We start from the raw sequence: 27,500 nt of genomic DNA, 5'->3' as shown, positions 1-27,500 counted from the left end.
CCTCCTTGAAGGCCCAGTAGAAGGGCTATAACCTTCAAATCGCCGCAGATCTGCCATCTATACTCCTTGTATTTAATAGCGGTCAGTATTTTCTCCGTACTATCATACGTTCCCTTCAAACCTACAGAATGCGCTACTTGAACTGATGGCGTCTGGTTCCCATTATGCAACAATACTGCTATCAAACTAAACTTGGAGGAATCTATAAAAGCCTCCATTCCTTTGGGTCATGTTTAATTCCCAACTCTGACATCAGTCCATCTACATCAGTACAGAGGGAATCCTGCATACTGTAGAGTGAGGTTAGGGACAGTATTTCTTCCCACTTGCTGTTCAGTATTGCTAACCTTGCATTTAATATATCCCTACCAACACAAGTACGTATCTTATATTCCTACTCTACATATACAGTACACATATATCATAAAAATGTTACCTGACTGACATTTTTTATTGCCATATTTGAAATCAACTCCACAAAATTACTAAAGTGCAGCGTCTTTGATCCATGTTACCGAACCCTGGTCAACTTGTGTTATATTATTATTATTATTATTATTATTATTATTATTATTATTATTATTATTATTATTATTATTAATGTTGTTGCTGTCGTCGGCTTTGTCGTTACTGTTGTTGCTGTTTTGATGTGGTATCTGAGTGTACTATACTGCCTGATGATAAACCCGATCTCTCCTTTTGAGAGATGTCAGTAAGGGCGTCTCCCTCCTGCAGCACCCTCGTTAGATAAGAGTCATTAGTACTCAGGTGAGGATAATCATTGTAGGGGCGTGTCACCTGGGCTAATAAGGGAAGTTAGCTGAAGGTTGAGGTTGGGGCTGAAGATTGGTGTGGATGGGGCTGAAGATTGGTGTGGATGGGGTGGATGGGGCTGAAGATTGGGGTGGATGGGGCTGAAGATTGGTGTGGATGGGGCTGAAGATTGGTGTGGATGGGGCTGAAGTTTGGGGTAGATGGGCTGAAGATTAGTGTGGATGGGGCTGAGATTGGGGTGGATGGGGCTGAAGATTGGGGTAGATGGGGCTGAAGATTGGGGTGGATGGGGCTGAAGATTGGTGTGGATGGGGTGGATGGGGCTGAAGATTGGGGTGGATGGGGCTGAAGATTGGTGTGGATGGGGCTGAAGAGATTGGTGTGGATGGGGCTGAAGATTGGGGTGGATGAGGCTGAAGATTGGTGTGGACGGGGCTGAAGATTGGGGTGGGGTAAGTGTAGGTCTTTGCTTGCTAGTTGAAGATCAATCCCGTAAACTTTATTTTATGCTTGTGTGTGTGGAGATCCTTCACGTAGTTGATGTTACACGACCACAATACACACACACCTTAACTTGTATCTTGACCTATCACAAATTTCGTGTTCTCCTCCGTCAGTAGGAGAGACCCAAATAAGATACATGTAATCAGTATTCATTCCCTCCTCTCTCAGCTCTTCCTCCTCATCCTCCTCTTCTCTCAGCTCCTCCTGGCGACTTACAAAAGGTAACAACAAGTCATTTACCATTTTAAGATATTGATGGTGGGGTTTATGGCTGGTTAAACCCAAACTCACAACTAAAACTAAATAGCTCATCTCAATTGCTCCGGTTTTATTGGAGTTCATTTTAAAGCTCAGTCCTCGTGATCATAGAAATATTTGAAAAGTGTAGCTAACTAATTAAGTCACTCCACTGAGATTGTTCAGTTGCAAGGGGGAAAACGAAAAGAGGACAATGAGGAAATCTTTATTTATGAGACAGTAAACACATCAATTGGGTAGTTAGGTCGTTTGGCAATTAGGTTAAGATGCTCGAGTCATCGTCTTGGGGAAACTGTTTTGGGAGTTGTGGCTCATGAATTTGTGTAATGGATGTTAGGGAGAGACAGACAGACAGACAGACAGACAGACAGACAGACATATACAGACAGACAGACAGACAGACATATACAGATACAGATAATATAGAAAAAGGGAAAGCGAGAGAGAGAGATTTAGTTCCGAGGAATACACACACACACACACACACACACACACACACACACACACACATACACACACACACACACACACACACACACACACACATACACACATACACACATAAAGATCAATAGATATCCACAGACTGACTTAGACATGTTTTTGCCCCCTGAACGAGACACCGAACCAACATACTTCAGTTCTCCAGGTGAGACACACAGCCCATTGAGCCAGTGCTACGGGAACAACACAAACGTCTATTGACTACTAGTGCGAGACAGCAGTTTAGGCGTTGACTAATTACGGAATCCGGAAATCCGAACCTAACCTAACCTAACCTAACCTAACATAACCTACCTAATTTTATGTCCAAGAATTCGTTTTCCTCTCTCTTTCTCTCTCTCTCACACACACACACACACACACACACACACACACACACACACACACACACATTTTTAAGATATGCATATTGAGTTTATACATCTTTTAACCCTCAAGTAGCGAGAGATTGATAGCCGTGAAATGGTGTTCATTATGACTCAATCGTATCAATACATCACGACAGGTAGGAGGGGCTGTAAGTCATCCACAGGTGTATATGGCTGTCAGGTTAAGTATAATTACCATTAGTCAGTGTTACAGGTGTGCGAGCACAGGTGAGAGGCACTGTACCTGTAGTAGAACCTCGCCTATACTGAATGTCTGTGTGTTTGATGATACTATGAAGGTTTGAGTGTGAGTTTGATTACATATTTTGTTAAGAGCTTCGTGGTAACTTATACGACGACTATGTGTGAAAGTTTTGATTGACAATTTTTGCGTTTTGTTATAATATTGTTATTATATGGAAGTTATTTTTTTACCTGTGATTTTAACTAAGTATTCTACAGGTGCGCGGTTATTGTTGTGGTAGTTATGATAATCTCCCAAGTCTGTAGTTTTTTATTATACTGAATCTAATTATGTAAATTACTCTTCCTGTAATTTACCCCGTACCTGTGATAATGATTTTTAGCATATATTTTCTATCATTATATTGAATCGAGTTATGCAAATCAGCTTACCTGTATCAAGGCTTCTGAATACCTACCGTGAATTGGCTAATAGTATGCATTCCTTAAAACAAGTCCTAAGTTAAGATTTGTATTTTATTATTATATTTTATTTTTTCTCAACACGTCTGACAACTCCGTCTTGAGAACCGTGTCTTTCTCAGTGGCATTTTTGTCTTGGGTTTCAATGTTATTTACTCACATAGTTACGGTCTCATAACTTATGAATCGAAGTCACTTGTGCGTATCTAAGTGAAACTCGATCACTTGTACTGATTATTGAGGTGGGGAAATTTTAAACACTGCTAAATTTTTAAAGTATTCTGTGCTTATTATTAGGTCGAGGGAATTTTTAAACTTTTCCAATATGTTAAGTCGAGGCTTTTAAACGTTACTAAGTTATTCAATGTTATTTCTTCTTTATAATGAGGATTTTATCTTGTTATCTTGTATGATACATTTATTAGTAGTGTTATCTTGCTGTTATCTTGTTATACCTTGTAATATATCAAGTGACGGTTTGGTTTTATTTCTCTGCTTGAAGACGATTCCTTATTTTACTATAATATAAATAATTCTTTATTTCTTTCATTTTTTATTATTATTTTCATGTTTTATTCATGTCAGCTTTTGGTTATTTTAAGATATTTTTATTGGTTTTATATTTAATTATTTAAGACTTAGAATTTTACTACACTAAGATAAATTATCTAATTCTCTTGGTATTTATTATCCTCTTTGCGGTGTTGCTTTATCAGTTATGTTATCTCCTGCGTTCATTATTGTTATCTCTCCCGTTTATCTTTAGATGTTCGGTACAATGAGATTATAATTTTGGCTATTCGATATTTGAACCTTTACTGAAATATAATAGTTAACCTTTGTTAATTCTGCTTTTATCCCATTTTCTTTTTTCTTTTTTCAATCTTATTTTATTTTTATTTTTATTTTTTTCATGAATTAAATCCATTTGACTGAAGTTTAATGTGTTAAAATTATTCACCTTAATAAAATACAATAATTACTCTTTATCATATATTCTCTCTATGCTCCTAGTTTATCAATTATCTCCTCTCATGTATTCGTAACACAACTATTGGGTATCGGCTTCTTCTCTTGGGTATTAATGCTTCCCATCTTTATCACCGATTATGAATAGTTATTTACTTGTTATCTGTCCTGTTTATGTTGTTGTTTTGTGATTTATACAGTCTCTTAAATTCGTTGTTGTTATCTAGTTTAAAGGGGTGTCTGATGTTAGATAAATGTTGTTTGTGAGTATGTGTTTACGTTTGTGAGTATGTGTTTATGTTTGTGAGTATGTGTTTATGTTTGTGAGTATGTGTTTATGTTTGTGAGTGTGTGTTTATGTTTGTGAGTGTGTGTTTATGTTTGTGAGTATGTGTTTATGTTTGTGAGTGTGTGTTTATGTTTGTGAGTATGTGTTTATGTTTGTGAGTATGTGTTTATGTTTGTGAGTATGTGTTTATGTTTGTGAGTATGTGTTTATGTTTGTGAGTGTGTGTTTATGTTTGTGAGTGTGTGTTTATGTTTGTGAGTGTGTGTTTATGTTTGTGAGTATGTGTTTATGTTTGTGAGTATGTGTTTATGTTTGTGAGTATGTGTTTATGTTTGTGAGTGTGTGTTTATGTTTGTGAGTGTGTGTTTATGTTTGTGAGTGTGTGTTTATGTTTGTGAGTGTGTGTTCTGTTTATAGGTGTGATTCTTGCCACCACCCTACCACACACTGCACACCTGTGATTGAGTGCGACAAACCCATATTCTTCTCTGTCAGGTATTCAAGGTATCACGCTGGTTTATCTGTCTCTGGTTTAAACACGTAATATCATCTTAATCTGCCAGAGCTTGTATAATATGTTTACTGTCGTTTGGTTTTATTTTAAGACGTTGAAGAATAAGATTATTGTAATTATGAGGTGAAGAAGATGATATAAAATTGCCTTGTTAGGTAGAGTCGTTAGGATGTTTTTTTTTTTTTGTATCAGTTTGTTCGTCTATTCGTCCGTTCGCTCATATTATGTCAGTCTGTTTATATGTTCGTCCGTTTATTCGTTCGTCCACCCATACGTCAGTCAAATCGCTCGTCCGTTCACTTATACGTCATTCCGTTCAATCGTCCGTCCTCCATCCATGCGTCAGTCCGTCCGTTCATACGTCCATCTGGCCTTCCGTCCGTCCGTCCGTCCGTGTGGGTATGCGACAGGGAGGAGTGAACACGACGACTCGGCACAGAGAGCGTGGGATTTTGACCAAACTTGGTATGTTTTGTATATCACAGCAAGACCTCAAACAGGTTCAGTGAAGCAGGATCCTCCGTCGTCTTAAACCAGAGTTACGACCCCCAGGACTCTGCCTTGACGCGGGGGAGAGGGGGGGTGGGGATGTGAGAGGTGGGTAGGCTCAGGGGAGGGGGTGGAGATAATGGAGACTGGATTGGGGTGGGTTGAATGGTTCAGGGGGGCGATGAAGGTTGGAGGTTTCAAGGGAAGGAGCTGAGGTAGTGGGAGAGGAGAAGGTGCTGATGGAGTCTGATGGAGCAGGGAGCTGAGGGAGGAGAAGGATGAGGGAGTGGGGGAGGGGAAGGAGGATGAGAGGGCTGAGTGGTGAAAAGGTAAGATTAGAGTGAGAGGGGTGGGATGGAGCCTTCTATTTAACATCATTACCTTCCTGAACCAAAGTCGTAAGATAGACAATGTTATTGGTCTTGTTCCCCGCAATGTATAGCTCTCCAGTTTAACAGTGATGATAATGCAATAATTGTTCGCCGCACCACCCTACCATTATTATAAGGCTGAATGCAGTGTTGGTAAAAATATTGCAGTGTTGGTAAAATTATTGCAGTGTTGGTAAAAATATTGCAGTGTTGGTAAAAATATTGCAGTGTTGGTAAAATTATTGCAGTGTTGGTAAAATTATTGCAGTGTTGGTAAAAATATTGCAGTGTTGGTAAAAATATTGCAGTGTTGGTAAAAAAAATTGCAGTGTTGGTAAAAATATTGCAAAGTGTATTTCTTTTGGGCCTTTATATCCTGACCCTGATGTTGTGTTGCTGGTTTTGTTGTGTTTCTTGTGGCCTGTTGTAAGACGTTGCAGGTTTGGTAACATTGAAGGTATGTTGTCTCTTCACTGTGTTCATGATATAATTTAATTTTTATTTAAGTCCCCTGTTCATTATTTTAAAACCTTTTCTTTTTGTTTATTTATTATTATTATTATTATTATTATTATTATTATTATTATTATTATTATTATTATTATGACCTTGATGTACAGGCAGCAGGAGGAAGAGGAGTGTGGTGAAGGGGAAAGTGTGTTCTCGTAAAGTATAGAGTGTGAGTGAGTGAGTGTGTGTGTGTGTGTGTATTTGACTCCTGGCCTTTCGATCTAATTTCCTGTCTTCATAAGTTGTCATGGCTGTTGTGGGAGGCTGGTGCTAGTATCCTTCTGTGTTGGTGAGTTAGTGAGTGAAAGTTTAAACAGGACATCATGACCCCACACTCACTCACAAAGCCTCGTACAATTATTTTTCCTCGTAATTAAATATATTATAACCCTCTACCTACTCATCTCTGCTAAATCCCACACAAAACAGAGTTAATATATAGCATGAAACTATATTTATACTCTCCCGCTTCACTAGATACCATTCATTTAGCAGCAGTTAAGAGTCAATGCTAAAGTACAGGTGTTAAGTACAGGTAAGAGTTTCTAGTTAGGATTGAGTTGTAGTGTTTTTTTTTTAATGCTGTTTTTCCTGTTTTTTTATGTGTGTGTTTTAACTTGAGGCTGTGTGTTTTAACTTGAGGCTGTCAGGTAATTGTATTCTTATAGTATTTGATACAGGTGTGTGTGTGTGTGTGTGTGTGTGTGTGTGTGTGTGTGTGTGTGTGTGTGTGTGTGTGTGTGGCTACTGGTTTTTAGTTTGGTTTAATTTGGTTTGGTTTCGGTTGGTTGGTTAAGTTAGGTTGGGTTATGCAGAGTCCTCGCCACACAGTTTGGTTGAACCACAAGGTGCTCCGCCCCTCCTCCCCTCCTCCCCCTCCCCTCCCCTCCCCCCCAAAAAAGATAAACAAAACAAAACTTTCAGGAATTCTAGAAAGCAGGAAGGAGTTGATTGAACCTGTGGTGGGATTTCCCCCTCCCTCCCTCTCCTCCCCTCCCCTCCCCTCCCATCCTCCCTCCTTTAAATATCCTTTGAGCCGTTTCATGTTGTTTGTCCTACGATCCTCCTAATATTTTAATCAAGAGTCCTGCTGGATAATTACTCTGAATTTAGCGTCTTACGAACAATACTCTTAGATAATCACAAACTAAATCATCCACACACACACACACACACACACACACACACACACACACACACACACCTTTATGACATACATACCTGCCTTTTTATGCACATAGTTCCTACATGTGGGTGATAAAACATGAGTAACAAAAAGAGGGTTTACGTTAGTGGTTGTGCTTTTGTTAGAAGGACCAGGAGTGGAGGCTGGTCTCTGGTGGAAGTCGGTCGGTGCAGTAAAAAAAAAAAAAAGAGAAAACAATGTGGGTTTTGGTTTTTACAAGGTGAGAAAGATATCCGTCAGCAGTGGATCAAGATTGGATTGCCTTCTCTCTCTCTCTCATTCCGTCTTTCCCTTTCTTTTTCTTTTCTCCTTCATTACTTTCCTACTTTTATGCTTTCTCCTACATTTTTCCTCTCTATCTCTCCTAACCTTCCTTCTGCCTCCTACCCACCACAGCTGCACGTGATACCAGGAGAAACAGCGGATGAGCACAGCAGGCGGACGCGTGTTGCCCCCTGATATCCTCCCACAGCACATAACAGCATCCTTCATCCTCCCAAAGGTGGAAGATAGAAAGGGAGGATGTGAAAAAAAGAGGGAGAGAAAGGGGGAGATGAGGAGGGAGAGAGGGATGGAAAGGGGGAGATGAGGAAGAAGTGTGAGGGAGAGAAAGGGGGAGATAAGGAGGGAAAGGGGGGATGAGGAGGGAGGGACGAAGACAGGTGGTGTGGTAACTACGGCCACATCTGCCTTCTAGCGTCGCCTGCGGTCATATCATAAAAGGTATTTGAGTCTTTCAGGTGCCGCAGGTGGATGCCCAATTTGTCAGTGCTATTACGACGCGTCACCTGGGAGAAGCTATTTCTGGTCCTTCGTGTTTGTCAGAAGGAAGGAAACTGTCCCAATCCTTCAGGAAAAGGAAAAAAAATATTTACTGTTTCCATAAGAAGGTAAATAAAAAGGCTGTTATCCACGTCAACTAGGAGAAAAAACTTTATGCCTTTCTCTCTGTTAGGAAAAAATTATCTTCCTTTCCGTCTGTCAGAAGGAAAAAAACTAATGCCGTCTGCTCTCTGTTTGGGAAAAAAGTATTCATACGTCTCTCTCTCTCGGGTAAAAAGTGTATTATTTATCTCTTCTATCTGAAGGTAAAAATATACTCATGTACGTTTACCCACAAAGGAAAAAAGTATTCTTGTCAGTTTATTCATTAAGGAAGAATTATTAATGCCCGTCTCTGTCAGGAGGAAAAAAGTATTCTTTGGTGTTTTTTTTTCAGTATACAAACAACTTACTGCCCATTACTGTCTAAAGGCAAAAAAAAAAAGCAATAACTGTGTCCATTTCAGTCAGGAGGAATAAAATTATTATTGCCCATCACTACTAGGAAATAACTATAATGTCTCGTGTCTGTCATAGGAAGAAATATATCGCCCATGTCTGTTAGAAATGGGAAAATAGTCTATTACCTCTTGTCAGACATGAAAATATCTATTATTTCCTGTATTAGTCATTAGAAAAAACATATTACTCATATCTGCTAAAAAATATACAATTATTGCCCAACTCTACTGGAAAAAAAAGACTGCCCAAATTTGTCATCACCAGGGGAAAAAAGTGTTATTGCCCCCGTCTCTCTCAGAAGAAGTAGTTACGGTGTAATTTATCAGTTTAATAGTCAATTATCTTGGCTCGTGAAGGCTGCTATGTCTCAGAGTCTCGTTAGGTAATTTTTTTCTCGTAATTAAAATCGTAAGAGAGAATTAAATTGTTTATCATAATGTGAGTTATTAAGATGGTGGAAAATATGCTGAGACTCTACCTTAACTAGACGCGTCACTTTAACAGCATTTACAGGAACAAAATTAAAGTACAGAATCTTTGTAAAGTTAGAATGTTAAATTGTGTAATGTAACTGGTGGTAAGTGGCTGTATCTTATTAAGGTAGAGTCTCAGCGTGATTTTGGTGCCATATTTGGATGTTTGGGTTTTATTTTTATGCTTTAGTTTAATAGTTAATCAGTTGCAGGTGCTCTAACAGCTTCACTCACGAGGACTAATGATCGTAGGAACCTGTGTGTGTGTGTGTGTGTGTGTGTGTGTGTGGTCCGATGAAGTCACCTAGGTTAGTGAGAGTCAGGGTGTTGGCATGTTTACTGTTCTCTGTGGTTACCGATGGCCTTAGTGTATTGTTTTGTGCCTTAGTAAAACACACACACACACACACACACATTGTTGACTCTAAATCATGCAAGTATGTCTATATTTTGGTCCAGGATCTGTACATGGGCGTGAGGGACTTGCACTTTAGATTGAGAAAGGGAAGGAGGACTTATTATGTGTACGCCCACGATAGTTCTTGTTGCGCTTGAAAGACTCCACGCCCATCAGCATACGTCCATCGCATACGCCCATCATCACATTTTTCCTCGTCAGACACCCATCATAACACACGCCCTTCATCACACACGCCCATCATAACACACGCCCCTCATCACTCCCATCCTCAGACACGCCCATCACAAACGCCCCTCATCACGTCAGTCATCACACATGCCCATCACGCCCACCCATCACGTCCACCCGTCACGCCCGCCCGCCCGTTACACTCGCCCGTCACACCCACCCATCAGGCATACCTCAGCCCTGCCCTGCTTGTCAGCGGGCTGTGTATTAAGGAAGGTCGAGCAGGAGTTTTTCTTACGATGCGTCAACGTAGAAATAATATTTTTGTTTTCTCCGTCAGTGAGTAAGTGAGTCAGGCAGTCACCGAAATTGGTTTAATGGAGCAGAGGAATCTTAGGAAGAGAGAGTATAAAACACCTGTCTAATATGCAGTTCTATGAAGTAATCTGTTGCTTGGAAGAGGAACAGACAGACAGACAGACAGACAGACAGACAGACTTAAAATTACCCTTCCACAGTAACACGAAGAATAATAAACCCCCTTGACAATCTCTCACCTTAGGGAGTCATAGTTCAATCATTACCTTCACAGCATCTCTGAGGTGATTCTCGTGTGATTAAAATATTTCAGATTGTGTGCACCGGGTACGATCAGAGGGGGACGTGACCCTGACCTCTGACCTGTGAGTCCGTGACCCTGGGTGAAGCGGAGATCACCCCTAGCGAGAGAACTTTAATTTGGAGACAAAGGAAGTGGAGTATTAGAGGAGATAAAGTTTTGTGTGTTGATCGTAGTGAGGGAAGGTGGGGAGGGAGGGTGGGTGGGAGAGGGAGGGTGGGTGGGAGGGTCTCATCTGCACTGTCTCTCACTGGCACTATCTCCCATCCACACTGTCTCTCACTGACGCGATCTCCCATCCAGACTGTCTCCTATCTCCATTGTCTCCCATCCAGACTATCTCCCATCTACACTGTCTCATATCTACACTATTTGCCATCCAGACCGTCTCCCACCCACACTATCTCCCACCTATACAGTCTCCCACCGAGTCCATAGAGGGGAGACAGCGTTATGGAGAACAAGTGAGAGATAGTTAAAGCGTTATCTATATCTCTTGCGGGGAGATGTTTAGTGGGCGCCCAGGTGCTTGTATCTCTCCTGCCACCTGTAGCGGAGACGGCCAGGTGACACCTTCTACCTGACGCAGTAGTGATACTATTATAGGAGTAGGTGGAGGTAGAGAAGGAGGAGGTAAGGGAGAAGAGGAGGAGGAGGAGGAAGATAAAGCAAAAGTGGAGGAAGAGGAAGTAGTGGTGGAGGGAGAGAAGGAGGAGGTAAGGGAGAAGAGGAGGAGGTGGGGGTGAGGAGGAGGAGGAGGAAGAAAGGGGTGGAAGACAGGGAGGAGGATGAAAAGAGGAGAAGTTTGAGGTGACTGGAAGAGGAAGCTATAAAGAGGAGGCAGGAGGTGTGACTGGAGAAGGAAGAGGAGGAGAAGAAGGTGACGAAGGTGCGATTTGAGTAAGAAGAGAGAGAAAGGAGGAGGAAGAGGAAGAGATTAAGAGCAGGAGGTGTGACTCGAGGAGGAGGAAGAGGAAGAGATGAAGAGGAGGAGGAGGTGTGTGTGAAGGCAGGAGAGTCAACACTAGTGGTAAAAGTAGAAGCGTGGAGGTCACTGACTGCTGATGGGAATGTCAATATTAGCTAAGGCGATCGTCTTATCCCACCCCTCATCTTCTTCCTCTTCTTCTTCATCCATCTCTTCTTCTTCCTCCTCCTCCCTCTCCTCCTCCTCCTCTTCTTCCTTCCCACTTACCCTCATCTTCGCTTCCTCTTCTCATTTCCTTTCCATCCTTCCTCTTCCTGCCCATTTCTACTCCTTTTCTTGTTTCCCATCGATTATCCTCTTCCTCCTTGCTCCCTACCCTTCCTTTTCCTCCCTACCCCTTCTCTTTCTTCTCATACCTCTTCCTCTTCCTTCCCACCTATCATTCTCTCCCACTTCAACTCCTTTCCCATCTATCACTGGATCTAAGTTCCGGCGCGTGTTGTCATGGCAGTGGCGCGTGTGAGTTACTACGTGTGTGTGTGTGTGTGTGTGTGTGTGTGTGCGTCTGGCCGTCTGTCCAGGTAATAACAAGGAACTTTACACTCGGCAAAAACAGGCAAACAAAAACAAAAACAATGTGGCGACGCTGAGACAGAACCCAACATGGCGTGACTACCGTTGTGTTTCATGTTAAGTGCAGCGGACCAGGTGTTGTTATGTGGTTGTTGTTGTTGTTGTTGTTGTTGTTTTTGATGATGGAGAGGTTGTGGTGGTAGTTTCCTCCTCCCTCCTCCCTCCCTCCTCCCTCCCTCCCTCTCCAGTACTCCTACCTCCTACGGTCCCTGCCCCCCACCCTCCTCTTCCTCAGTACTCCCGTGTCCTGCCCCTCCTCACCTCTCCCCTGCTCCTCCCCCTCCTCTTAACCCTCTCCCCACCAGCAGTAAGTTGCGTCCAGGTTCCCACGCACAACTCCGGCAGGTAAAGCCACAACGTCAATAAAACTGGTGACTGTTTATGTCGCAGTGAGCAGACGTTGTGCTCCACCTACCTCGCCAACGTCTTATCCACGTCAAAATATCTTCTCCAAGCCAATACCCTTACTACGTCAACTACACTACACCAACAGTATCTCCACCACTACACACCAACAGTATCTCCACCACTACACACCATCAGCATCTCCACCACTACACACCAACAGTATCTCCACCACTACACACCAACAGTATCTCCACCACTACACACCATCAGTATCTCCACCACTACACACCAACAGTATCTCCACCGACAACACTTACCACCCCCACCACCACCTTACCAACGCTACCACCAGTCCACCGGTACCTACTCCAACACACACTTACCACCACCACATTACCAACATCACCACCATTACCTCCACCAACGCTACTCCCAATTTCGTCAACACCACAATCACCGTTACTCCCTCCATCACCACCACCACCAATACCTCACCAACAACAACCTGAGTTTGAGAAGGAGAGAGAGATAAGTCACTAGTACAAAGGAATGAATGTTGGGTACATCTCTCTCTCTCTCTCTCTCTCTCTCTCTCTCTCAGGTGCAAAAATTTAAAAAAGAAACATGAAAGTCTCAGCGGCTAGATGGTGAGGAGTGGTGTGTGTGTGTGTGTGTGTGTGTAGTGAGGTATGAGGGCACGGATCATACCAGGGGAGGATCCACACGCTTCTGCAGTACCACAGGATCAAAGGAGGGGTACTACAGGAGGGAGAAGAAGGAGATCCACTGATCCACGGGTCAAGAGGATCAGGGAGAGGATCACTAGGACCCCCAACAGCAGGACATGATTAATGATGCTGGGGTGGAGGCTACAGTACACTAATACCTCCCGCTGTTTCCTGATAAACATATCAACTTAACCCTTCACGTGGAACAAATAATAATATGTGTGTGTTGGGGCGCCTCTCTCTCTCTCTCTCTCTCTCTCTCTCTCTCTCTCTCTCTCTCTCTCTCTCTCTCTCTCTCTCTCTCTCTCTCTCTCTCTCTCTCTCTCTCTCTCTCTCTCTCTCTCTCTCTCTCTCTCTCTCTCTCTCTCTCTCTCTCTCTCTCTCCACTGCCTTCCATCTGACCATCATCATTATTATTATTATCCTTATGCTCCTCCTCTTGCTCTACCTTCCTTCCTTCCTTCCTTCCTACTCCTTTTTTTCATCATCATCATCATCATCATCATCATCATCATCATCACCGTTTTCTATAATGTTGGTGGTCCTGGGGGGTAAACTTGTCCCTCTGTCACCGAGTCTTGCACCTTCCTTGTTAGGGTGAAATGTTTGGGCGTGGTCTCATGCTCACACCGCCCACACCATCCTTGTACCCTCTGTTTAGTGTGAGAACTGGGACACTTTCTCTCGCTTACCTGTTAGTGTGAGAAGTGTGGTTGGGTTCTCTGATCATCTTATTAGTTAGTGTGATTTATTATCGAGTCAATTTGTTAGGTGTGAAAAGTGTGACTTGTTATCTTGTTATTCAATTAGTGTGACAAGTGTGATACCTCTTCACGTTACCTGTTATCACCTTAAATAGCATGACACACTTTTTCCTCCTCCTATTCCTTCTCTTCTCTTCTCCTTTCTCTTCATATTATTTTTTATTTATTCACTCTTTGTGTCATACCAAGAACTTTCATTCTTCACCGTATATAGGATGACCTTCCTCCTCCTTCTTCTTCTTCTTCTTCTTCTTCTTCTTCTCCTTCTTCTCCTTCTTCTTCTTCTTCTTCTTCTTCTTCTTCTTCTTCTTCTTCTTCTTCTTCTTCTTCTTCTTCTTTAACCCTAATTGTTATACCACATCATCACCTTATTTTTTTCTTCTGTTTCTCCTCTTCTTTGTTCCTCTTCTGTTCTTCCTATTCGTCACCCGACACGGCATCATCATCACCCTGTTAGTGTGACAAAGCAGACAGTGGTGATGGTCACTTTCACCACAGTGGCTACCTCATTATGTTAGTCACTCGTCGTTATCTGGGAGGAGGCTCAGGAAGAGGAAGGAGGAGGGAGAGTACAAGGAGGCTCAAAAGGAGGAAGGAGAAGGAAGAAGAATAGTACTAGGAGAATTAAGAAAGAAGAAGAAGAAGAAGAACAGAGAAGAACAGAGAAGAAGGCCCAGTAGTGAACCATTCCCAAACACACACTCACCTATTTAGGGATTCTCACGGACTCCCAAGTTAATCCTTCTTACCGTAACTCAAGAGATAAATAACGATAGAGTCTCAGCGCAAGTATGACATCATTTTCACCACCATATCTGAGGAGTCGGTCAGTTGAGAGAATCAGTGAGACTATATTCTCAACATTATCTCACTGACGGGTTTTTGAGACGATGTAACTCTTAACGGTATAGTCTCAGCGCAGTTATGGCTTCATTTTTTGGGGGGGTTGGGGGAAGGGGGAAGGGGGAAGAAAGGGGGGATTGGGAGGGGGTGAGAGAAGGAAGGAAGGTTCTGGTTCCGCCTATGTTCTCCTCTTTGTCTTCTTCCTCTTTTGTTTTTCTTCTCATTCTTCTTGTTTTCACTTTTTATTTTCTGTTTGTGTTTTATTGTTCCTCTTCCTCCCTTTTAAGTTTCTTCTTACTGTTGTTTGTTCCTCTTCTTTTGTTTTATCCCGTAAGTCATTTTTATACTTCAAAAGGACCGAGATGCATACATACATACATACATACATACATACATACATACATACAGTGAGTGAGAGATAAAACAAAAGACTCGAGACATTCCTTTCGCTACACACACACACACACACACACACACACACACACACACACACACACACACACACACAGTTAACCCTTTAAATAAACGGGTGTATGAAGGAGTCTTTGTGGAAGTCCTGACGAGGCGCTAGTGAGTAGGATGCTTAGCTTGTGTGATTATACCCGGCTGCAGGATCAATTACGATATCCTTATTCGTGGTTAGGACCCCACCAGTTGGACCTCCCGCCTGCCTGCCTGCGTGCGTGCCTGACTCTCTCTCTCTCTCTCTCTCTCTCTCTCTCTCTCTTGCCTCTTCTTCTTCTTCTTCTTCTTCTTCTTCTTCTCAGCCACATCCTTATACTATTGTAATCAAGAACCAGCTGCCATAACAGGTGGTCTTGTGCCATCTGCAGCAGCTGGTGGAAGTAGTGAAAGTCAGGTGCAGACGGTGGTGGTCATGGTGGCGCCGATGGTAATGGCGGTGGGTGATGGTGTTAGTGGTGCAGTGAGTTCCAGTCGTGGTTATAGTGGCGTCGAGGGTAATGGTGGTGATGGTGTTTTTATTGTTGTTAGTGATACAGGTAGGTTTTGATGGTGGTGGTGGTGTTGGTGGTAATGATGATTTTAGTGGTGGTGGGTAGTGGTGTTGGTGATGGTGTTGAGATAATGTAAATAATGATGGCGTCGCATGTGGTGTTATTTTTATTGTTGTATCCAGACATAATTTAGATCGTAATGGAACTTGGGTTTATTAACAAAATAGAGACTACGTAAACTGTATTTAACTTACATTCCGTTTATAGTTGAGATAAATGGTTAAGTTAGGTTTTAAGTTTATAAAATCATTGCGTAACTTAACGTAACTTTATATCATAACTTAAACAAACTTAAACCTTTCTAAATTTAACTTAACTCTTCCTTCTTTAACCTAACCTAACCTAATCCTACCTATCTTAACCTAAGCTAACCTAACCTAACCCTTTCTACCTAAACCTAATCCTCCCTAACCTAACCTAACCCAACCCAACCTAACCTAACCTTGTCTAAAACTAAACTTAAAACGTCTTTACCATTAACATAAGTAAGTCTCCGTTAAGTCGTGATACTAGGATACTATTTTTTACCCACTAGAGAACGCCCGGTTAAGGTAAAAGGCTTTTATTTACCTGTCAAACACACCAATATATCAGGAGGTCAGTACTATTGTGTGTCCTCCGCCCATCCCACAACCTCTCCTGTCGTGGAGGATGATGGAAGAGGAGGAAGAGGAGATAACCAAGAGTGGGAAAGATGGTGAGGCTAAAAATGGGGAAAAAATTGAAGAGAGAGAGATAGGTAAGGTGGAGGAGAAGATAAACAGACAAGGGTGCAAAGAGAAGGTTGTAGAGGGAGAAAAGGACAGGAAGAAAGAGAAGGAGAGAGAATCAAGAGGAGAAAGAAAGACAGGGAATATGATAAACTAAGAGAGAGAGAGAGAGAGAGAGAATCCTTGAAACAAACCAAATAAATATATCTAGTAAAATAAATAAAAGAGGAATTAGGGAGAAGAAAGACGAATAAATTCATAAAGAGAAACACACGGGAAGGATGATTATAACACAGCAACGTAGACTAATAATATAGATGGATAGAATGATGGTGGGAAGAAGTGAAAGGGAGAAAGTGGCGTAGGAGTTAATTGAAGGGAAGGTGAGTGAAAATAGGGACATGGTGGAGGTGGGGATAGTGGTGGTGGGGATAGTGGTGGTGGGTTAATAGTATGGATAGTAGTGGTAGTGGTAGGGGTAGTAGTAGTAGTGTTGGGGGGGGTGGTAGTAGTAGTGTAGGTGACTGATAGGTATTTGTATGTAACTGGTAGATAGATACTGGTTAGTAGCTCGGTAAACAGTGACTATTTAGTGGGTACTGGTAGACTGGTAGTTGATGGTACATAAATAGGTTTACATTCTACACAGTCTCTCTCTCACACTGTCTTTCTCACGTACTGATAGAGACATATTAGGTCGGGAAAGACAATATGTCTCATTCACTCACTATCTTACAGCTGTGTGGGAGTCGACGGTAATCTCGACCATCTGTGTGGGATGAAGACTTGTTTGTTGAGAAAGAGAGAGAGAGAGAGATAGATAACTGAGAAAGAGAGAGAGAGAGATAGATAACTGAGAAAGTGAGAGAGACAACGAGAGAGAGAGAGATAATATTGTTATTGTTAAGCTTCAATAACACAAACTACCACATATTAACATAATTTTTCATAAAAATTTAACATGTACAAGAAGAATCATGTTAATATACAAGAAACTATTACCTGGTACTTAGCTCATGTTAATTATATCAATGTTATATCAGAAAATTATATAAATCATTAGTTAACTTGATATACGAATAATTATATTAACATTATATAACTCATAATATAATAAACTACAATAGCCTTTCAATTAACTCAATTATATGAACATTATATAGCTGAAAATTATAGACAGAAATTATAGAGTTTCCTTTTACGATCTACACGTCTTAGGAATGAATGAGTTATGCCTTAGGAGTGGTGTGTGTGTGCAGGAGGAAGCAGTTACCGTGGGAGTTTTAGAGTGTACACACGTTGAAGTTTCCCATAGTTAGTTTGAAGCGTGACATCCAGGGAGGGCTCTTGGACTTTTTTTTTTTTTTGGTCTGGAATTTTTTTTTTTATTATTGTGATATTGTTGTTCTTGTAGTTGTTATTATTTATTTAATTTTTAATGATGTTGTAGTTATTATTATTACAGTAGTTATTATTATCATTATTGTTACTATAAATGTTTTTATTGTTACTGAACCTCAAGTCTAGTACCAAAACTCGTGTTATTGTTTGCTATCGTATTTCTTTTTTATTTGTGAATTGTTCCATTTACAAACAGAACTTGCCATTCTGTTATTCTCATTGTTCTCCTCGTGGCTGTTATTATTATTATCAGTGTTATTTTCATTGTTATCATTGTTATTATTGTTATTATTGAGTGAGTTGGCCAAACAGTGGTCATGACGCTGTGATGTTAACCTTCAGCTGTGAACTTGAACTTATTCCAGTTATAATGAAACTTAAAGTCATTATATCTCTGGCTGCTGAGCTGTACGTGTACTGTGTTTGTGTACTGCTTGAATGGAGTTCGTCTGTGTTTTAGTGGTGTTGGTGAATTATTACTACATACATACATACATACATACATACATACATACATACATACATACAGAGAAACTGAATCGATCATGTGACGAGAATAAGTCTATTGTGGTTTTATTTCGTAATTATAACTGATAAAATTATATACATATGCTGAATATATTGTATCATAATGAAACTATGTATACGTGTAGGTTAAAGATAAATGTATGTGGTTAGTAGCAGTTAGGGTGCACAAGGAGGTCATTACCCGGTTGGCGGAACTACAACAATACCCCGAAAGGTCACCGAATAACGCGATTAAGGTCACTCAGGTGTCAGGCACTCGTAAAAATAAGATCCCTGTGGCGCCAATACTGCTAGCTGTGTGTGTGTGTGTGTGTGTGTGTGTGACTGATAGATAGTTGTTGATTAGGATTGTGGTAGTTGTGGTATTTAGGTAACAAGAATGTTTGATTTTAGTGATAGGTGATGGTAGTGGTAATTGAGTGATGGTGGTTGTGGTAAAGATGGTGGTAGTAGTAGTAGTAGTAGTAGTAGTTAGTGATAATGAAGAGTATTGTAGTAGTGGTGGTTGGTAAGTGGTAGTATTGGTTATTGCAGTGACATCATTGATAGCGTTAATATATGTAGTGGTGGTTGTAAGTGGTATGTAGATGGTAGTGGTAGTTTAAAGTAATAGGTGGTAGGTAGGTTGGTAACGTCAAGTAGTTTTTCAAGATGATAATAATGGTAGGAAGAGTGGTAGGGTAATAGCTGGTGGTAGGATTGTAGGTGGTGGTAGCGATGGTGGTGGGTGATGGTAGGAAGAATGGTCGAGTGTCAAGTTGTTTCCCAGGACCAAATTGGTGGTCGTCTTCACACAATTATCCCCCTTATCCCCCACTATGTTACCCCTTAACCCTCCCTTTGGTACCTGATAATTGAGGTGGACCAAGGGGAAACTTTTTGATTATTCCCAGGATGAACATGGACACACTTAACCTATAGTCACCTAGTTATTGTATTATTCCCAGGACGAACATAGACACTCTTAACTTACCAACAAAATGCTAAGTCTAATTTATGTTTATATTTATTTATTTTCAATTATCTTCATATCTGCTCCATTTATTTATCTGGACTGTTCACATTGGCTCCACGAGGCAGGTAAAAACAGTGCTGTTCCTTCCATTACAGGACAGGAAACAGCGAGTGAGCATTAACGGCACTAAGTACCATTGGAGCAACGTCAAAAGTGGAGTTCCCCAAGGCTCAGTACTTGGACCATTATTATTTATTATATACATAAACGACATAGATATCGGCATAGACAGCAACATAAGTAAATTTGCTGATGACACTAAAATAGGACGTGTTATTAAATCTGACGAGGACTCCGCAAAACTACAGGAAGATCTAAACAAATTTTTCGAATGGTCTGAAAAATGGCAGATGAAATTCAACGTGGACAAATGTCAGTACTCAGTATAGGAGATGTAAACAGGGAAACCAGATACCAGATGAACAACGATGCCATAGAGAAATCCGACTGCGAGAGAGATTTAGGAGTAATGATAAGCAGGAACCTTAAGCCAAGTAAACAATGTGTATTTGCTCGTAACAAGGCTAATAAAGTACTTGGGTTCATACAAAGGAGTGTTAGTTACAAGACTAGCGAGGTCATCCTAAAACTGTATCTTGAGCTTGTGAGACCACACCTGGATTGCGCAGTTCAGTTCTGGTCACCGTATTACAGAATGGATATAGAATCATTGGAAAGAATTCAGAGGAGAAAGACAAGACTAATCCCGGGCATTAGGAACCTTGAGTATAGAGACAGGTTAAAGCATCTTAATTTGCACTCCCTCGAGAGACGTAGAGTGAGGGGCGACCTGACAGAGGTGTATAAGTGGAAGTCAGGGCTAAACAAAGGGGACATTACAAAGATACTCAAACTATCCAACCAGGAGCGAACTCGTAACAATGGTTTTAAATTAGACAAATTTAGATTTAGGCGTGAAATAGGTAAACACTGGTTTGGAAACAGAGTAGTGGATGAATGGAACAAGTTACCAAATATCATCATTAACTCGAATACGCTGAATAGCTTCAAACATAGGTTGGATGCTTATATGAGCAATAGGGGTTGGGTGTAAACGGAACTACCCAGTATGGGCCAATAGGCCCGCTGCAGTTTCCTCCATTCTTATGTTCTTATGTTCTTATATTCTTATAATAATAACGCCAACACGAGCGAACATTGCGTCTGGCGACCCTCTCCACATACGGGCTTCATCCTCGGTATATATTCGCCCGGCTTCTATATACAGTGACGTTCATAGTAACTGCATCAGACGAAGGTTCGACAGCCTTTTGCCTGCAGGAGCGATGTATTGATAGTGAGGCAGCGGAAGCCAGATGTGAAGCCTAGGAGCCAGGTCGCCTGAATCCTGTTTTAGTGGGATAAAAACGGCTTACAAGAACGAGTTCCCAGGGTGACGTCATCAAGGGTTTGTTCCCAGAGGCTAGAGTGAGAGTCTGAGTGAGACAGACACAAGGACAGGTAGATAGAAAGACAGGAGTCAGCATAGAAAGAGAGACAGGCAGAAATGGGGGCAAAACGAGAAATAGAAACACAAGGAAAGGTTGATAGAAAGACTGACAGACAGATGGAAGACTAGATACCAGACAGACAGACAGACAGACAGAGAGGCGATTATGACACATGACACAACAGCTGTCATGTGTGTGCGTGTCATTCATCTCGACGCTGTTCTCTAACAAAGACAAGGTTTTACGAACATAAGAAGCATCACAACAAACACTAAAGCCAATGTATGTGGTCAGAGAGATAATGGAAGGGAGAGAGAGAGAGAGAGAGAGAGAGAGAGAGAGAGAGAGAGAGTACCCAAATTCAATACCAGAATCAAATCCAACACTTGGCACAGATCTAAACACAAACTCGGACACACAGTACTGTATGACCAACGCCATTGTAATCAAAGGTAATGTGTACGTACTTCTACACCCCGCGAGCTGGACGTATGCTGCTGTCCCACTTACAACAACCAATTTGAGGGAAAGTTTAAGTTACCTGCTGCTTGGCCCCTCTTCTTTCCCTCTCCCTCCTGGTGACTTACCTGTTGATTGAGCTCAGGTGATGGAGAGCTGTGTTATTGATTCATTTACTTGGTGTTATTGTTATTGTCTGCGTGATGGAGTTATGGTGTTTATTGCTTGTTATTTGTATTAGTTTGATTGGTAGTTGAGTGTAGTGTGTGTGTGTGTGTGTGTGTGTGTGTGTGTGTGTGTGTGTGTGAGTGGGGGGGGGTTACAGGTACATACACAATCAGGCAGGTGTCAGGTAAAGCACCATTATGTCCTGCAAATGTGGCCAATTTATCACCTGGTCTGACGTGTGGTGGTAGTAGTAGTGATGGTGGTAGGGGGGAGGGGGGTAGGAGTGATGTTAGTAGTGGTAGCAATTGTGGTGGATGATCGTGGTTGTAGTATATGATGTACCTACCGTATGCACCCCTACCTCCACCTATCTAACCCCTCTCAACCCCCTTCCCCACACTCTCAGACCCCTCTCAACCCCTCTCCCCCCACACTCTCAAGCCTCCTCCCCACATTCTCCAACCCCTCCTCTAACTCCCTCCACCCACACTCACCAGCCCCCTCTCAACCCTCCCCCCACTTCCCCCCCCTCCCTACTGTCCCGTAATTGGACAGGCATTTACATCCTCCTCAATTGTAGTGAAGGAATTAACGAGAGAATCTTTTAAGAACTTCGTCCGTATTTTTATTTTTATTTTTTCATTTCAACAGCAACTCTGTACGTGATTTTGTTTGCTGACTCACCCTCTCACTCACTGACGGAGAAATGTGCTTGATTTTTATTTTCTGGCTCATTCACTAACGGGTAATTGAACGTGATTTTATTTTACTGACTTAGTTACAAGGTGTTGTAGAATAGCTGTTTGATTCCTGACCTGTGAGGGGGAAGGAGAGTCTTTGTGTTTGTGTGTAATAATAATAATAATAATAATAATAATAATAATAATAATGATGATGATGATGATGATAATAATATTTAGCGGTTTATTGAAAAAGTTCTGCAGCCCGAAGGATGAAAATATACATTGGACAAACATGACTTATTACATACAAAGACATAGGTGGGTGGGTGGATGGAACAGGTGTATGATAGATAACACAGGTGTTCGTAAAGTAAAACAAAAAACAAGTGTAAGTATAGCAGATAAATGAATTCACGAAGATTATTAATAACAGGTGAATAAATAGAAGAAACATGTGTGTATGTAGTCCAAATCAGGTGCACTTAGAGTAAACAAAAATTCAGGTGTACAAATGATAACCTGTGTACAAACGATAACAACAGGTGTACAAACGATAACAACAGGTGTACAAACGATAACAACAGGTGTACAAACGATAACAACAGGTGTACAAACGATAACAACAGGTGTACAAACGATAACAACAGGTGTATAAACGATAACAACAGGTGTACAAACGATAACAACAGGTGTACAAACGATCCCTGTTTTAATGATACACTGCTAAAGAATCTGATATTTTCGTTCAAGTGTTTTTAATGTTTGTTTTTCTGTTCTCTTTTTTTTACAGGTAAGTTTCTGGACGAGGAGTTTCTTGAGCTGGAGGTCCTGTGAGTACTCAGGTTTCATTATCTTACTGCACGTGTGTGAGAGAGAATGTAGCTACCAGGAACGTGTGTGTGTGTAGAGGCCATCAGTGGAGAGGGTGTAATTGTGCGTACAGCCATCACCAAGCCGTGAACATTTATGCGTACAATTGGGCTATTTAGTGTCACTCCTACCGAAGGCTATCTGGTGAAGGGACTAAGATTTTTATTTGTCTGGACTAAAAAATCATCCACTGTGAAAATATGACGAAATTCACCACCGATGTATCCAGTTGAACCAATACACCCTTCTAGTACAAGTAAAGACACCAACGAGGTTTACACGAACGCTATAATGCTGTTTCACTTCCTTTTATCTCGTTATATATCTTAGTAATGTCTTAATTTTCAGTCTTTCTTTTTCGTACACACAAAAGACATTAATCATACGAGTACATCCTCCGTTGTGCCCATCTGCTGGCGACTCCACTCACCTCTTCCGTGTGTGTGTGTGTGTGTGTGTGTGTGTGTGTGTGTGTCGTCACTGTTCTCCACTTACCGTAAATATCACAGGATTCTATTTTTTCTTTGGTGTACAGCGCAAGAGTCGAGCGACGCAGCTTTCATAAATACATTCCACCACAGTCAGTCATTCCTTCTTGCGCTCCTGTCACGAATATTTTCTGAACCCTTCCCTTCCCTCAGTAATGCTCCTTGATGTACTACAACACTCCACTCATTTCTCTCAAGAACACAAGATAAAATAAATCACTCACCATTACTCTTTCCTCACGGGCCATTTCGTCCTTCCTTCACCAATAGCACCAACTGTCTCCTCGGATCTTTCGTCACCCAACTTAGCAATACCAAGATTATCGCTTCTCCATTTTTTTTTATTATTCACATAAGACACTGTTGACTGCCCCCCCCCCTCTCAACCACACATCAACCTCTCCACCACGTCACGGTTCATCTGGTGTCGACATAAGCCTACACTTTTTCCCCTCAACGATGGTGGACACTTGACAGAAATGACGGAAATAAAAACATGTCACTTCTCGTTTTCAAAATATGTCTCCGAGGCGACGGCTGTGCGATGGTACTGGGGAAGTGTTTGGTAAGTTGAGGCTCCTAACTGGTACTTTTTTTTTAGAAGGGATTAAGCACCTAATATAATGTGTCTCAGAAACACACACACACACACACACACACACACACACACACACACACACACACACACACACACACACACACACACACACACACACACACACACACACAGTGACGAACGAGGCAGAAAATAACATACATATACAGGTTATGCTCCTCAATGATATGGTGGGGGTATAATGTGCCTGAGTGTGTGTTTGTCTACTGGTGTTATATTTTTCATCTTTTTTTTTCTTCTGTGTTCTTTTTCGTGTTTAGCTTTTGTTTTTGTTTCTTGTTTTTGTGTGTTTTTGCTTTTGTTATTGTTTTTTTATCATTTTAGTTGTTATTATTGTTTAACATCTTTTTTTTTTCTTCTTTTAACCCTATTCTCGTTTTTTTTCTTCTTCTTTATGCTATTGTTTTCTTATTCATTTGTTCCTTGAGGTGTAGTTGCATTAAGGCGATGGTCCATGCTGAGGTAACACCCATCTCTCTCTCTCTCCTTGGGTCAGCGTTACACAGTCTTTGAGTAACACCTGCTGTTACGTACCATATCAACGTCCTCCCTCCCTCCCTCCCAAGACATATTGAACTGTCTCACGCACGTTGCTCAATGCTGTGTTGGCTAATTGTAAGGAAATGGGCCGACGTTTTGTGTGTGTGTGTGTGTGTGTGTGTGTGTGGATATGTATGCATGTATGTAATGTATGTTTGTATGTATGTATGTATGTATGTATGTATGTATGTATGTATGTATGTATGTATGTAATGGACAATGAACGATCTCAGGAGGGTTTTATATGTATTTTTATTCATTGTATCTCTGTCGGTCCTCTGTTACTATTTCTGAACCTAACAAACTGAAAAATAATAATAATAATAGCTTAATGACTTAGTGGTTAGTCGTTCGCCTCGCAACTATATGGTTCAGGGTTCGATTCCCGGCCAGAGGAGATGATTGAGATTTATTTTTGTTTCTCTTTCTCCCCCTCCTTCTTTATCCTTTCGCCTTCCCTCTCATCCACCTTCTCTTCGTGTCTCTTCCTCTTCCACCATCCCAACTCCTCTCTCCTCTTCCCTCTCTCGTCTCTCTTCCCCCCTTCCCCATTCCAACTCCTCTTTACACTTTTCATCTTCCCCCCTCCCTCTCTTACCTTCCCCCCTCCCTCTCTTACCTTCCCCCTCCCTCTCCCCCCTCACCCCCTCTCCCCCTCAAAGCTTACAACAGATGCAATCCTACGCTAATAACATCTCTCACAATAATACTAGTAACAGCGACCAACCCTCAGGCTGCGGGGGGTGGGGGTGAGGAAGGGGTGAGAGGAATTTCAAAGGGGGGGTGGGGGTGAGTAGGGGAGGGGGTCGTATAAAGTTGTGAGATAGAGTTAACTGGTGATAGAGTCGTTGTCATGAATTGCTACACAGAGCCTTGATGTGTGTTGCTGATGTATAGAGCCTTGTGACATAAATTGCTGCAAAGTGGCAAGTGATGGGCTGTGGCGGATCAAGTGATGGGCTGTGGCGGATCAAGTGAAGGGCTGTGGCGGATCAAGTGAAGGGTTGTGGCGGATCAAGTGAGAGATGGTAGAAAGTTCAAGGTATAGCAGCATAGCCCAAGGGTGCGTAGAGAAAGTACCTAGCAAGGAGGAAGAAGTATAGCCGGGAGTATAGCGTCGGTCAGCCATGTTTACGAGTGGGTGCTGGAGGGCTGAGTCTATCACTTGACTTCCTGTGTGTGTGTGTGTGTGTGTGTGTGTGTGTGTATGTGTGACTCTGATTATGTGTGTGTATATACAGTATGTGTATGTGTGGCGACCTGTGGTGTAATGGTCAGCATGCTCTCTTTGCAAACGAGCGGACCCGGGTTTGATCCATGAGTAGGGTGAAACTATGGGCAGGTTTCTTTACACCACTTACCTCTGTCTACCCAGCAGTAATTGGGAACCTGGATGTTAATCGGTTTGCGGATTGTGTTCCGTGGTAATGGTTAGCCAGTGCAGTTGGCGAGTTGTCCGGTCTTCTCGGACTATTCCGTGACACTGGGTCATCCAGCTCGTTAACTTAAGGTGTGGTTGTTGTGTTGGCGACAGCATCTACACCTTAACAAATTCACGCCTAGGAGGGGTTTCCATTGTTATTAATATAACACTGTTTTAACCGTCAGTAACACAGGCGTCACCGATAGCCACATGCTGCAATAAACCGCCGAGGTGTGAGGCTCAGGTGGTCAATTCAACCTTTTGCATTATTATTGATAGTAGTAGTAATAGTAGTAGTTGTACTTGTAGTTCTAATAGTAGTAGAAAGATATTTGAGCAGCGTGATTGTGAGGCAGATCCTGGTTGACGCTTCCAACGCTATCAACATAATCAACCACAAGGCTACACTGTATAACATCAAGATCACGTGTCCAAGCTTTGCAATGTATGTTGAAAACACCTACAGGAACCCGACAGTCCTCTATATAACAAGTTTCAAGGCCCAGAGAGGAGATACCACCATACAGTCAACTGAGGGAATGTACGCAATAGGTTTATCAGTGCTCCAACACACAATAAACTACGAAACATGCAGGTCAAGCAAGTGGCATATGCTGATGACCTTACAGGAGCAGGAAAAGTGGAGGACATCAAAAAGTGGTGGGACCTGATAACATCACGAGGTCCACAAATAGGGTACGACCCAAATGCCAGCAAGTCCTTCCTCATTGTGAAGTCAGAACACTATGAATGGGCAATGGAAATGTTTGGCGGAAGTGAGGTCAAAATAACAAAGGACGGTCAAAAAGACATCTAGCTGCGGTAATCGGCAAAAACGATTTCAAGACCGAGTACGTAACGGGAAAGGTAAATGAGTGGGTGGAAGAAATTCATTCACAGTCGGATATTGCTGCCACAAACGCTGCATGAGTCAAGCATCGCTGGACCTACCGGATGCGCACTATCCCCGATATCGGACCCCTCATCCACCCTCTGGAAGAAGCTATCAGGGTCGCTTATATCCCAACAATAATGAAAAACCATTACTTAACCCCAGCAGAAAGGTCATCCCTTACCTTACCACCGAGAATGGGATGAATGGGATTGACTAATCCAGAGGAAATTGCTGCCACAGAACATCAGAGCTCTGTCAACCCCACGGCGGCCCTCACTGAACACATAATAGCTCAGAATGCAGCAAGTCAGGTGGATGCCAACGAATTAAATATAATTCGACGGTCCATTACGACAGAACGGCAGCACACCCAGGCAGCTATCAAACAGGGAGGTACTACCGCCTGGGAAGATATTGGAAGCATAATGTGTTGTCTAATGGTAGACCCTGCTGCCATATGGCATCACGAAAATTGTGACCAAGTCCCAGGTTGATGATCTGATATTTTGCCTCATTTAAACACACTTGCAGGGTCTCAATTGTTTCTCTTACTTTGACAACACAACATATATATATATATATATATATATATATATATATATATATATATATCACTATTGATTTTT

At 41.8% G+C, this 27,500-nt stretch overlaps 1 protein-coding gene across 1 annotated transcript in view; it reads left to right on the top strand.

The window, feature by feature from the left end:
- Positions 1–22,872, top strand: part of LOC121859502 (protein VAPYRIN-like) — a gene marked incomplete at its 3' end in the record, with an annotated part of 40,513 nt that extends 17,641 nt beyond the window's left edge. Inside the window, exon 3 of the mRNA XM_042356357.1 lies at positions 22,833–22,872. Coding sequence (XP_042212291.1) covers positions 22,833–22,872 — 40 coding nt within the window. The remainder of the gene's footprint in view (positions 1–22,832) is intronic.
- Positions 22,873–27,500: the final 4,628 nt, after the last annotated feature.

The sequence above is a fragment of the Homarus americanus genome, unplaced genomic scaffold, assembly GCF_018991925.1.
Source record: "Homarus americanus isolate GMGI-L3 unplaced genomic scaffold, GMGI_Hamer_2.0 scaffold20469, whole genome shotgun sequence".
In the NCBI taxonomy this organism is placed as follows: Eukaryota; Metazoa; Arthropoda; class Malacostraca; order Decapoda; family Nephropidae; genus Homarus; species Homarus americanus.
The sequence above is the reverse complement of the archived record's forward strand: the minus strand, read 5'-3'. Positions and strand labels throughout refer to the sequence as shown.